The sequence below is a fragment of the Alosa alosa genome, chromosome 11, assembly GCF_017589495.1.
Source record: "Alosa alosa isolate M-15738 ecotype Scorff River chromosome 11, AALO_Geno_1.1, whole genome shotgun sequence".
NCBI lineage: Eukaryota > Metazoa > Chordata > Actinopteri > Clupeiformes > Clupeidae > Alosa > Alosa alosa.
Window position 1 is genome coordinate 6696538 of NC_063199.1, and position 13535 is coordinate 6710072.

General features: G+C 45.4%; 1 protein-coding gene across 1 annotated transcript in view; it reads right to left on the reverse strand.

Moving 5' to 3' along the window:
• Nucleotides 1–9598: 9598 nt before the first annotated feature.
• Nucleotides 9599–13535, reverse strand: part of tln2b (talin 2b) — a 124853-nt gene continuing 120916 nt past the window's right edge. The window contains exons 58-61 of the mRNA XM_048257166.1: nucleotides 13302–13364; nucleotides 12467–12649; nucleotides 11874–11999; nucleotides 9599–9724 (exon numbers count right to left, since the gene is read on the reverse strand). Coding sequence (XP_048113123.1) covers nucleotides 9599–9724; nucleotides 11874–11999; nucleotides 12467–12649; nucleotides 13302–13364 — 498 coding nt within the window. The remainder of the gene's footprint in view (nucleotides 9725–11873; nucleotides 12000–12466; nucleotides 12650–13301; nucleotides 13365–13535) is intronic.

Consider the following 13535-nt stretch of genomic DNA (forward strand, 5'->3'; position numbering starts at 1 on the left):
GTATTCAGGGATAAGGACAGTAGTCCAATTAAATGGGCTACTTAGCTGTACATGTAACAAATTGTATGCTATCTAAAGTAATGGCCGATGTGTGAATATGTACATGCCTGGTCTCTCTTTAACAGACACACAAAGAGAGAGAGGGAAAGAGAGAGAGGGGGGGAGAACAGAGAGGGAGAAAGACAGTGGGGGTTAAGAAAGATGGAGCCTCTCTAGACAAGGTCGCAGCCTGTATTTGGAAATGCCGTTTCTTCACTTTTAGACAGGGAGCAGCCAGCCTTGTTATGAAACAATCAACGCTGTTCTTCACCAAACATTGCGCTCCAGAGAGAGCCTGTGTTTGAAGGGTCTGACGTCTTAGGGGCCGCGCGGCAGGCGACCCTGCTGCCGACAGGCCTAAAATAGGCAAGAGCTGCAGCAGAGCCAGCCCTCTCTCCGATCTCCCATTCATTGCCTCCTGTCGTGTGAGTTTATATTACGGGGCAATCCATACAGCCCCGCGGCAGCAGATTCCTTCAGGTCTAAACAAGCTGCCCGAGTATGACCACTGCCATCAGCCCCTAAGCACTCTCCAGGCATGACATCACACTCACATCCAGGAAAGGTAAGACATTGTGGATGAAGGACATTAGCTTTTCAGCAGGGGAGTTTTGAACATTGTAACAAAAGAAGCAACAATGAAAGGTTCCAAAATTCCATGTTGAATACAATAAACCCAAATCTTTTTTTTAACCCACACAGGTTGAACATGGGTGTGCTCTGGCAGAAAAGACTTAACCTAATCACTCTTTCTATTTAAAAGCTCCATGCTGTCACTGGATAATAAAGGGAAGTGGGGCTCATTAAAAAGTTAAAATGTGTCATTAAAATTAAGCATAGATTTCTTTATCAAAGAAAGATCCAAAAATAAGTTCAGGTTGTGTCGGTCAGTCAGCCTGTTGGTCGGTCCTGTAACATTGATCAGTCTCACAAACTGTGTGTGTGTATACCTGTAAGTGTATGCAAGTGTGTGTGAGTGTATGTAAAAAAGGGGTTGGAGCAAGGGAGCTTTCACTTACTCTTTCAAATGTGTGTGAAATCGTGAGAAAATGTCACAGTGTTTGACACATAACATTTCAAATGGCAAATTGACTTTGTGAATGAGGGGTGAACAAACTGTCATGGTGCGATTTCAACACATACTTCCATTTCTGGTGTTAATTGTATATCCTTGCCACATGCTTAGAACTTTAAAGGCATGGTGGCAGAGTCTTCCCCTCTAAGGCAGTCAGCACTTCAATCTCCCTCTGATCAGTCCGTCATCTGTCATTGATCGAACCATCTCAAGAAGCCTGTTCGCGGAAAAAGTAAAATATGGTTTGCATTTGCAAACCCTAAAATGACTTTGTAGGTCTGTGAGAGGCTTGAAAAAGAAACAGAAAAATCAGACCCCGGGACAGATGAAAAAGGGATTTGTTTCCTGACACATGCAGACATTTATTTTTTTCAGAACTTTTCCTATTTCCCCTCTCACTCAACTTTCTGCTCAGGGAGGCAAGCCAGATCCACTGGGCTCAGCATGGAATCCACCCTCATTCAGATCTATGAAAAAAAAACTAAACAGAATCAAACGAAACGTGATTATATCAGAACTCCGTCCAAATTCAGATCTACTTATCTTGGACTACTGAAACCTACTACAAGACAACACAAACAGACAAAAGCTTGAGCTCTGGTAGGCCTTGTTCAGAGTCTGGCTCAGGCTATCTGGGTGCAGAGGCCTTTTTCTCTGTCCTCGGCAGTTTCACAGAAGCACAGAGTCTCCATTAAGAGCCCATCCTGTTAACATTAAAACCCCCAGCCAAAGACAGAAATCATTATAATTACACGCAGCCTTAAAATCTGACATCTGGCCTTGAAAGGAGGGATGAATAGGCGAAAATTGGTATTTGCGCTTGGGAGCAAGACTCCCAGCTCGGCTCCTCTCGAAATGCGAAACTGCTGCTCATAACTCTCGGAGCCTGAGAGGCAGAAATGGTATTTCATCAGCTCCAGCGCGGCGGGGAGAAATGCTGTGGTGCTGAACCGCATCGCTTTCCCTTCCCTTGGCTGGACTCCCACTTCGCCACTGCGGTTTAAGGCAACAGGAATTCAAGCAAGGCCACCAGACTAGCACTGGAAATACAGTTTTGGGAGAATGTGTAACTTTCTGTGTGAGTGAGTATGTGTGCGTGTGCAGTATGTAAGTGTCCGTGTGTGTGTGTGTGTGTGTCAGTAAAAGTGTGTGCTTATTTGAATGTTTACGTATGAGTGTGTCTGTTTATGTGAGTGTTTGTGTGTGTATGTGTGTCCCATGTCCTGATCTAAATGAGTGAAATGAGGGATAGCAGTGTAAGTGAATGTGAGTATCAGGACTCTGGTGAGCTGAAACTATAGGCTTGGGTTAACATCAAGCTTTTTAGGAGCTTGAGTGCATCAACTCTTTAAAGGGCACATGCCGGACCTCCCAGCCCTGCATGTGTGAAGACAGCTGAGGGAGGACAACAGTAACACACACACACACACACACAAACATAACAGATAGTTAGTTATCTCAGGGCAAAAAGATTTTTTGGGGGGGAATAATCAATACAAACACAATAATGATATATTTGATATCAGTGACACAGTTATGATATATTTGATATCAGTGACACAGTAATGATATATCTGATATAGACACTGGCTCCTACAGACCATCACTGTACGCCCACCTACAAGTTCAGTGAAGTGGTATAGCTGTATCGTTGAGGATAAGTAAAGTTGATGAAGTAGTTTCTTCATATACCAGGAATCTGACCTGACTAGAACTTCTTAAAGGTGACCAATTAAGCCAATCAAACCGTATTACCGTATCACAATCTATTAGTCTCGGTTCAGTGATGGTGGGCACGTTTAGCCACTGGGCCTTGTGGTTAAGTAAAACCTGCTTGTTCTTAATATCTTAAGTATTCGGTATCAATCACTGAGGTGTCAGAGCCATGTTTACTAATATGCCTCGTCTCACCTCACTGACACCAAAAATGTGCGAGAAATGAAAGACACATGACCTACTAACACCAAGTTAAGTCTCCAGCTGGCCTACTCGCTTTCAAGTGAATCCAAGAGCGGAACAAAACTAGGCCCAAATCACTGCCAGCCAGGAGGGATTAGACCCACCCGCAGTCCCTTAACCTCACACATACTTACACACGGGCACACACACACATGGGCACACACACACACACACACACACACACACACACACACACACACACACTAAAGGCAGTCACTCACTTACACACACATACTAAATGCAGTCCCCAAACTTCATATCCATATAAACTCATCCACACAAACAGGTTTCTGCATCATACAAAGACACCAACACACACACATGGTTGCACAGAGGAACGCAGCCCTGCAGGCTGAAATCCCGTTTAAGCAACATAAACATAATGAACCCATCTGTCCTGCACACAGCTCAGAATCATACACACACACACACACACACACACACACAGACACACACACCGAGCTAATGTAAGCAGCTGATAAGTGGTCGGGCTTCTGTGGTTAGTTGGTTGGGATACAGCTTAATCCCTTAGGCCTGCATGAGACCTCTCATTATTAATGACTCACTCCATCATGCCAGACATCAAAAGCATCCCAGCGTCCAGGTGTGCACGAGGCAGCACCCACTTTTACTCACACACACTTTAGTACACTCACTTTTACTCACACCCACTTTAGTACACTCACTTTTACTCACACACACTTTAGTACACTCACTTTTACTCACACACACTTTAGTACACTCTCTTTTACTACAACTCATCTTTTTTCCCTCTCTTTTACGTAGATGCTTACAATCTTCGGTAACCCTTTACTTGACAGTATCGACATAAGAGTGACATGACACTGTCATGACATATGAACCCTAACCCTAAGACAAAAACCGAATGACACTTAATAACGTTTATAGCGTGATAATAGTGTGAGGTCATAAACATTTATTACTTGTTTATGACACGTTCATGACAGTGTCATGTCACTCTTATGTCGATACTGTCAAGTAAAGTGCAACCCAATCTTTTTTCCTTTCTCTTTCACTCATCTTTTTTCTCTTTTCTCTCTCACACACATACCAGTGCACAGGATGTTAAACAGTCCACAGGCAATCACAGTGTTTAGAGAATAGAGCTAACAACTCCAATTCTTTGATTTTTGGCATCACTGAAAAAATGTCAAAATACATTCACTGTTGAGTGCAAATGAAAGAAAGAGAGAAACACAGAGAGAAAGTGGGAGAGAAAGAGAGAGGCGGAACATCAAATCAGCAATAGCTGAATTCTCAAGTAACTTACAATAACACAGTTTAGACTGACCACCTTCCTGACAGCCCTCAACATCATTCAGTAGCACGTGCCAGGGCCTGATTGCACATGTACTGTGACATTTTGCTCATCATGGAAACCGTCAGGACCTATGGTTCATCTAAAAAGCCTCTATGAGTCATGACGATCCTCCACACACACGCACGCACACACACACACACACCCCTCTATTTCATGGTGGAATCTGACAGAGCACAGTGCAACACAAAGCTGCTGAGTGACTGCCAAACAGACGCCGGCGGCGGCCGCCGCCTCCTTCCTCTCGGCTTCCTGGGCTGCTTTGCTGCTTCTCCACTGGGGTGGAATGGCACTCCCTGCCCTGAACACATGGCTTGAGTTTCGGCTCTTCCAGCGTGCGGCCGTGGCCCTCGCACGAGTCCCAGACATGCCGAGCGAGCGCCTAATATGGAGTTCATTAAGCAGACTTCCCCCAAAGAGCCGAGGAGAGTTGAGCCGGGTACCACTGGACAACCCCCTCCTCCTCCTCCAAATGCACGGACAAGAGTCGGACACATTGGAGCAGGACATAGTGACAGTGTGATGTGACACTCACCAGAGACGTTTATGGAACAGAACAAACCAAAACAGAACAGATTAGAACCGAACAGGGCCAAGCACAACAGAGAGCAGCTAGGGACCAAATTAGAAAGCCAATGAGGAGTGGTACTAAATAGTGGAGTCGGCCCGCTCTAAGCCCTGGTGGTTGCGGAGTCTGATGCCATCTCAGAAGATAGTGTGGTCCAGCTTAAACACCACCCATGCTCTGGTCCAGCCTACTCCACTCAGTTGTTTCTGGTCTCAAAAGGGGGATGTCATTGGCTGACTCAGACACAGCCAGTTCAGAATAACACTCTGGCCTCCCCAAACTTCACTTAGCTGCCGATTTCTTCTGAGCACACAGTATGTTCAGAACAGAATGGCACAACTGTTTTAATCTCAAAATCAACCCAGACCCTAACACCCAAATACCACCAGAACACCAAAGCCTTAATTTACAACAGGAATGGTTAAGCGGAAAAAATCAACCAATACATGTTACGCTCAAAGAATAATTTAGGCTTTTTAAGTTGTGTAGTCAACCGTCCACAACATCCTGTTTAGAAGTTCTGGTGGTTCTTTAAAAAGACACTCCCCTTCTTGGAAACTTTCCATACTGTTACTTATAGTTCAAGGTCTAGACTGCAGACCAGGAGAGAAAGGCCACATGTCCTTATTTGGTTCGACAGGCTGTAATTTGGCCATCCATCCATTCAAATACTTCCCAGAGCACAAGCATACTGCAACCAGCTCACAGGGAGGCGCAACAGTGACATCTACAGGAGAGAATGCAGCAACTGCAGCTCTGCTGTCCAAACAATCTCACGGCCTCCCACATGTGTAATTGCCATAAGAGGGAAGTATTATAAATATTATACAAGCTGTAAATCGAGCTTCGCAACGTCGCCTTGAGAGCTCATCGCCGAGTCTCGGGAGCCCTGGCATTCATGCTCTATGTGTGATACCGCGCGTTAAGGCTGGCATGAAACGGGGTGTGTTTGTGTGTGTGTCTGGTTTGACATTCTTCACTTGGCCCCTTCTGCGGCGTAGCCTGGCAGGACCACTGCTCCTTCCAACCAAATGTCATTCCTTTACCCAATGGGCCCCTCAAAACAGCCCCAGATGGAGAAGCAAGTAAATGAACTGGTGCTTCATAGCCGCATGGAAACTTTTATCATCTACTTCAAGTCTGGCAAAAGGTTGTTTAGGGATAAAATGGCTTTGTAAACACTAAAGAGCTGGTACACCAGCCATAGGGAAATAACATTTTGAGTGTTCTTGGAGTAGCATCATTCATGATTTTGCTTTTGAGACATAAAAGACAGCCAAAACTATGGTCTCAAGACTGCAACCGAGGAGATGAAAGCTTTAAGATAGCACCACTAAGGCACTATGAAGCAAAGTCTGGCTTAGATCTGCTAGTTTTAAATGACTCCTGGAGACTGAACAATGCGATGTTGAAGAAGAAGCCCATGTACAAAGTTTCCATAGTTTGAAATTCTTTTTTATTATTATTTTTTTTTCAGGGAATACAAAAAATACTTTTGTGACCAGATAAATATTATACATACAGCATCATTTTTCATGTTCATAATGTCATCATTGTCACTATCTCAGTGGGTTAAGAAAGCCCTAAACTCTATTGAAATGAAGGCGTAGTTTTTCTTTTTTTTATTTTCTGCTGCGGTAAGACACACCACATTTGTAACCACACGTTTCAATATCTTCATTACATTTATTGTTTCAAATAAAATAAAAACAAACAAAGAAAAAAAAAACTTCATTAGTAGTGGTTTGCCCACGACAGACATCAGAAGAACAGGAGTTATTACAGAGTCTTGTGAGTAGTGTGACGACTGTGACACTGCTACATGAACTCTGAATAAAAAGAAGGTAGAAGATGTACTCCGAAGGTAGAAGATTTTGTGTCATGACTTCAGAAGCATCATGGTACATGCTTATGGAATGCACAGTACTTATGACTCCTTATTACTGATCATATTAGTATACATACTTGATAGCATCTTATTACTTTTTATTTGTAACTCGACAGCATGTCTTTCAGTGACTACAGACAGTCAGAAAGACTGCCACGGCTTTGTATTGGGCCATACGGATTCATAATGGCTGACAAGGCCCAAAACGACTTGACAAGGGGCCGACAATGCTGAAAGCTGAGAGAGAGACATTGGCGTAGACCCCGGGGTTTAGAACAGGGACCTGGCTGGGCCCAACTGCCATTATCAGGTCAGTACTAGATCCGCTGTATTTCCTATTACCAGACAGACAGAATAAGGCACTATTAGACTAGGCAGTCCAGATTCTGAGGGAGAAATTGTTTTGTGTGTATATGTGTGTGCGCCTCTATTTCTGTGTGTGTGTGTGTGTGTGTGTGTGTGTGTGTGTGTAGATCTGAGTGTGAAAAGAGTACGTGGAGAACAAAAGACTAACGCTAACAAACTCAAAAGCGAGCATTCCTATGTGGGATTGTTGAGGATGCAGAACAGAGACAGCAGGAAGGAGATAAGCGGGCACAGACACAGAGCGCATCACCAGCTGCTCACAATGCAGCCAATTAACAGCTACTCCTGCCAGATACCAGCCGGCGAGTCCGGGGCCGTTCAGGCTCACATCTGGCACGGATCCTGCTAATAACGCTCCAGGCTCCCAAGCCATCTGGATTAATGCATGCTGAAGAGCTACAAGTGCTTTTTTTGTCTCACGACTTAAGTTTCTCCTAAATGCCATGCAATGTACAATCATAAATGTTCTTTTTGTCATAAAATAAGGGTCTTTGACGAGAGGATATGCAATGCTTTGTCTTCTTAAAAAGCTACACAATCAGTCTCTTTAATAGCACAACACGTGACTGTTTTGTCGTAATCAGACCCAACCTGTCTACCGCATTGTGTATTGTATGAACCTGGAGAGTGGCTCATCTTTACAAAGAGTTCCCGTTTTAATTGAGACTCGATGACCCCGCTACACTATAGATGTGTGTGCGTGTGTGTGTGTGTGCGCAAGCCTGTGTGTAGACAAAGACATTTGACTCGTGGGGGCTGAGTTCCTGACCAGCATCTGGTTACTGTCAATGAGAGCACAATTAAAACAGAGTTGGGAGAGAACAAACATCAAAAGGGAATGTAAACACAGGGCCCCCTTATACAGACTACTGCACCACTGTGCTGTGAGGATTTACGGCCATGTGTGGGGCAATGAGAGTACATGGATGTGTGCACTACTGTGTGTGTGTGTGTGTGTGTGTGTGTGTGTGTGTGTGTGTGTGTGTGTGTGTCTGTCTGTCTGTCTGTCTGTCTGTCTGTCTGTCTGTCTGTCTGTGTGTGGGGAGAAAAGGAAGACAGGGTGAATATTGGCCTGACAGCTCGGACAGTTTGAGCAGAAGATCCGACCCAAGTTTGTAGCACACCTGACTGCTGTTACAGAGACCCGAGCCGTATGCGGGCGGCTCCAGAGGAAAAGGCCTGCTCGGAAACTTAGCAGAGACACTCCGACTGACACCTCGACTCCACAGAACCGACAACACTGTAAATAGTCTGCTATTCATTCTGTCTGCTGTGGCTGCTCTGAAACTAACTGACCCCAAATGTTTCGCTGCACAGAAACAAACAACAACAACAACAAAAAAAGTCGGTAGCGACTTCCTCTCTTTATACTAAAACATGATAGTGTACATCCTATGACATACTAGCCTATGGCTTTACAAGCAGCCTTCTGATTGGGTATTAAACCATAATGATATGTGTGGTTTTAATACTGCTTGCTAACCCAGTGAGGACGCGGCAGAGAGAGAGCGCTACAACCATGCACTGTAAACAGGGGGAATGTTCTGAGAGAACTTCTGTGTGGCATTCCTATGGTAATATATTAGTGCTTTAAGCCAGTTCTGAAGTAAGAAAGACATCCTATTGCAATGGCTCACACAAGACTAAAACTCACTTCATCCACAGGGTTTACTCTGACCATTAATATGTTGTATCATAAAACACAAGGATACATTATAGCATTTATTGCGTAAGTGTATACTTATAAAATACGAGGCCTTTACATTTTTAAAATCAATAGACGTCAACTGAGGCCTAAACGGCATGATGTCGTAACATTAGACCAAACACTGTATATACCTATATTCAGATGGTCCTTGATTCTATTTTCACTGAAAGACTCTTACTCAGGCACACGTAACAGACACACACACACACACACAGGTGACCAAGACTCAAACACCCTCACACACACACACACACACACACACACACACACACACACTTAACCGAGCACACAGCCACTCATCAAGGCTTCCAGCAAGTACGCTAGAGAAATGTGGACTAGTTTGCATCAAACCCCGACCTCAATCACCGATTACTCCCTCCCCACAAGTAGTTATAGGTAGTAGCCCCACCCCCTTCGTTGAGAGAAGAAACCAACGAGTCATAAACTCTGCCCCTGGCCAAAAAAAAACGAGCAAGCAGCCAGCCAACCAACCAGTGACAGCCTCCCCCTCCCTCCCCCCTCTTTCAGCAAATGGATTAACCAATCAGAGGCTGATGATTACAGTGGGCTCCTCCTGACTGGACAGACTGATGGCCTAGTCCTGGCGGGAGTGGAGTGCTTGGCGCTCGGCGCTGCGTGGGCAGACGGCGCCAGCTCTAGCCCTCAGCACTTGCTTCGCTGGGCAGGAACTTGTACTGCTGCTGGCGGATCTGGGCCAGCTTTTTACGGGCCTCCTCCAGCTCACGCTCCTTACGCAGCATCTCCTCCTGCGCCGCGATGATCTAAGAGAGAGAGAGAGAGAGAAAGAGAGAGAGAAGGATTAAAGGGCCTATAATGATAACGGCACAAAGAATCATTTGAGCTAATATGAATGACGACGTCCACACAAACTATAACAATAACGACATGAGGAACCAAATTGTGAGGGATCACTTTCAGAGCGATTTTGAGAACAATAAAAAGCTGACAGCCAATCAGAATTCATCACATTTTAGCCATCACGTTCATCAACACGAGAGACTTTCCTTATCGTTGGTCAGTGTGGACGCTATTATCGTTATAGTTATATTTATAGTTATAGTTATTGTTCCTGCCTTGAATGGCCCTTAACACTATTTCTAACTTCTAATGTCTAACACTCTAACCACTATTTCACTCTCACTCCATTAAGCTACGCACTTAAAACACATGGCACATTAGAATCCCCAAACAGAAGCCATACATCTTCACATTAAAATAAGACAAAAACTGTGTACAAGTGCCTGCCACCTCATGCATAGGCTACATACAAACATTTTAGTAAGCATATCCAATATATTAAAGCACCACCTTAACCTCTTAAGGTGGTGCTTTGTAAGAATAGATCTTCTGTAAGATTAGTTTGACTACCAGTAGATTATTATTTCCAGGCCTCGAAACTGCCTTGAATGACCTGGCAAGTCTTCTTGGTCTCAGTGCATCTATTAGTCTACACACAAACTCTCCCCAAACAAGTTGCTGGTAATACGTCTACTCTATCATCACCTTTTAGGTGAGGGTCACATTGACCAGAGGCAAGCAGCATATTTCCTATTGTTCGCTATGGTATCGCTAACAATTTGAATGGCAGCATTGCAAACTTGGCTCAACTGTCAAAGTGCAATGCAAGGTTCATCAATGATAGTTTAAGAATGTTCAGGTGTTTTGACCAATCAATTTCGTGTAGGGGCAGTGAATTTGGCTTCTGTAAATCATTACACAAGGGGTTTGCTGACAGTGCTATGAGCCAGCATCCCTCTCCTGATCGTGACATTGCAACGTAATAAAAGTAAAAGACGGCCTTTCGCGAGGCTCAGAGACGGCCGCCTGGACTCCAATGCCAGGGGATATTACGGGCAGGCCGGCATTTTCAGCGGGATATGCATGACCTATAATTAACATAAGTGCAGAGTCCTAAAAGAAGGGGGGGTTTTGAACTGCGGGTCTGCAGAACGCGTCTAGCGGTCGCCCCGAGGGAGACGGAGCTCTGGCTGGATTTGGAAGATGACAGTGGTGGATTAGAAGGCGGAGCACTTGAGAGGTACCGGCAGAGTGAGAAATGCCTTTCACGAGCTCGGAGCCCTACACACAAATGCGCGCACACACACACACACAGACTCTCTCTCTCTCCCTCTCAAACACACACACACACACACACAAAAAACATTCACACCTTAACACATCATCAGTCAAACCACATGCAGAGCCTGACATCATGTACCCCTCCACCACACACACACACACACACATACAGTACAGCATTTGTTCTCAATGGGATCCTTTAGATCAATCAGCTCTTTCCAAATGAACGCTGAGCATTGTGGCTGAAAACACCATGGGCTTTAAAAAGGCAGCAGGCAAGCAGACAGGCAGCAAAGCACTCTTCAATTACTCTCCATCTGGCCCTGGATGAAACACAGGACTGGTCCTCCTCTGGGCTCTGCAAGGGCTGGGAGAGCCTCTGAGGAGGCCACTGATGAGATGCCGAGACCGGCCGCCGCTGCTGAGCCACGGCTTTCAGGCACGGCCAACGCTGGGCGGTTCGCTTTGAAGAGGGCGTTCCTAAACCAACACTGCCCCACCTCAAACCACGGTTGGAGATGAATCTCTGGTCCAGTGGTTTCATTAACTTCAGTCTCCAACACACACACACGCTTTTGAAAAGCAATTCTATGGTGACACCATCGTCTCTAAGCATGTCACTGGTGGGAATGATAAGGTGTGGTATGGTCCTGGGAACTTGCTGAAGATCAGAATAATAGACTAAGGACCTGGGAACTTGCTGAAGATCAGAATAATAGACTAAGGACCTGGGAACTTGCTGAAGATCAGAATAATAGACTAAGGACAGAGAGATTCCCTGACCATCCACCTCTGCACAGTAAATAGGGATGAAAAAAAAAAAAAAATCACCTGGGCTATGCCACCCACGAATTTGGTCTTGACCACCACGTTGTCGTCATCGGGTTTGTCGAAGGCTGCCTTCTGGGCTGCCTTCACCAGGTTGTCAGACGCTCGCTTCACTGCATTCCCAGCAGCCTGAGAGAGAGAGAGAGAGAGAGAGAGAGAGAGAGAGAGAGAGAGAGAGAGAGAGAGAGAGAGAGAGAGAGAGAGAGAGAGAGAGAGCAGAAATAGCTCAGAGCAACACACTTCAGCTGTATGGAGTCACACTGACAGACAGGGAGAGGGAGGTGTGTGTGTGTGTGTGTGTGTGTGTGTGTACTGTATGTGTGTGTGTGTGTGTGTGTGTGTGTGTGTGTGTGTGTGTGTGTGTGTGTGTGTGTGTGAAAGAGATAGATAAGGAGACAGAGCGATAGAAAAGTAGGGTGAAATACACTGTGTGAGAATTAAAGACAAACTAGAGGGAGATTCACATCAGAGAATGGGAAGACAACTCAAGAGTTTAACAGATAAAAAGAATGCTAGTCAGCCTGTTGAATCTGAAGATAAGTGTGTGTGTGTGTGTGTTTGAGTGTGCGCGCGCGCGCGCGTGTGTGTTTGTGTACCTGTAATCTCCTCATGGCCTCTGAGTCCTGGTCAGCCTTGACCTTGCAAGCCACCAGGAGCTGGGCGGTGGAGGCGGCCACCTGCTTGGCGGAGGAGATGAGCTTCTCCTCGCTGGCATGGCCCTGCACTGACGCGTTCGCTGCCTCGCACAGGTTACTGGTGGCCGCCGCTACCATTCGAGCCTGGGGAGGAATGAAAGAGGCACATGAGCAGGTCTAGATATAGCACCTTCACATATCACACAGTTTAATCCAAATACTTCAGTTCCTCTTATGGACACACTATCACACAGTAGACTGTGCCCCAAACATAGGTGACATCCTGTCCTCCATCAATGTTGTGTTATACAAGGAAACATGGCACAGAGAGCCGAGGCAGAGGCAAGCCTAGAGCTTCCTGAGAGGGGACTGGTGGACATCACCCAGGTGGTCATACAGGGCACATACTAAGGGCCGTAGGAGAGTACAGGGGCAATTCCACACAAAAGTGTCACATCTATAATGCCAACTAAATACCATGGCATTGTGTTGGCGTTACGGATGTGACAGTTTTGCGTGGAATTGCCCACAGGCTATTCAAAGGTTTAATCAAAAATCTCGATTTGCCAGTGAAGAATCTTCTGCTTCTTCTAAAAATGCATGACCCCCTTCTGTTCTACCTATAGCTAAGGAACCCTCATAAAGGTACCAAAATGGGTGCATCAACGCAGAGGGGTGTACATTGGATTTTAAAACAGTTCCTCTGTGTTGAATCCAGATAATCTTCAAGAGGAACCTGCATCCACTCTTTGTGTGAATAGGTCAGGGAACAGGACAAATGTAAAGTGCTACTCACGGCTGATATGAGACCCTGGGACCACTGGCCATCATCAACAGCATTGCCAAGGATGGAGCCCACCTACGGCAGAGAGGAGATTGGTTAGATACTTTTTAAATGGAGAGAGCAAGAAAAAGAGGAAAGAAAGACAATGAAAGCAGAGACAGTCATAGTGGAAGACAGGAAGACAGTGACGGAGAGATGGAAAGGCAGTGAAAAAGAACACGACAAGGGTGCTACACAAAAAGAGCA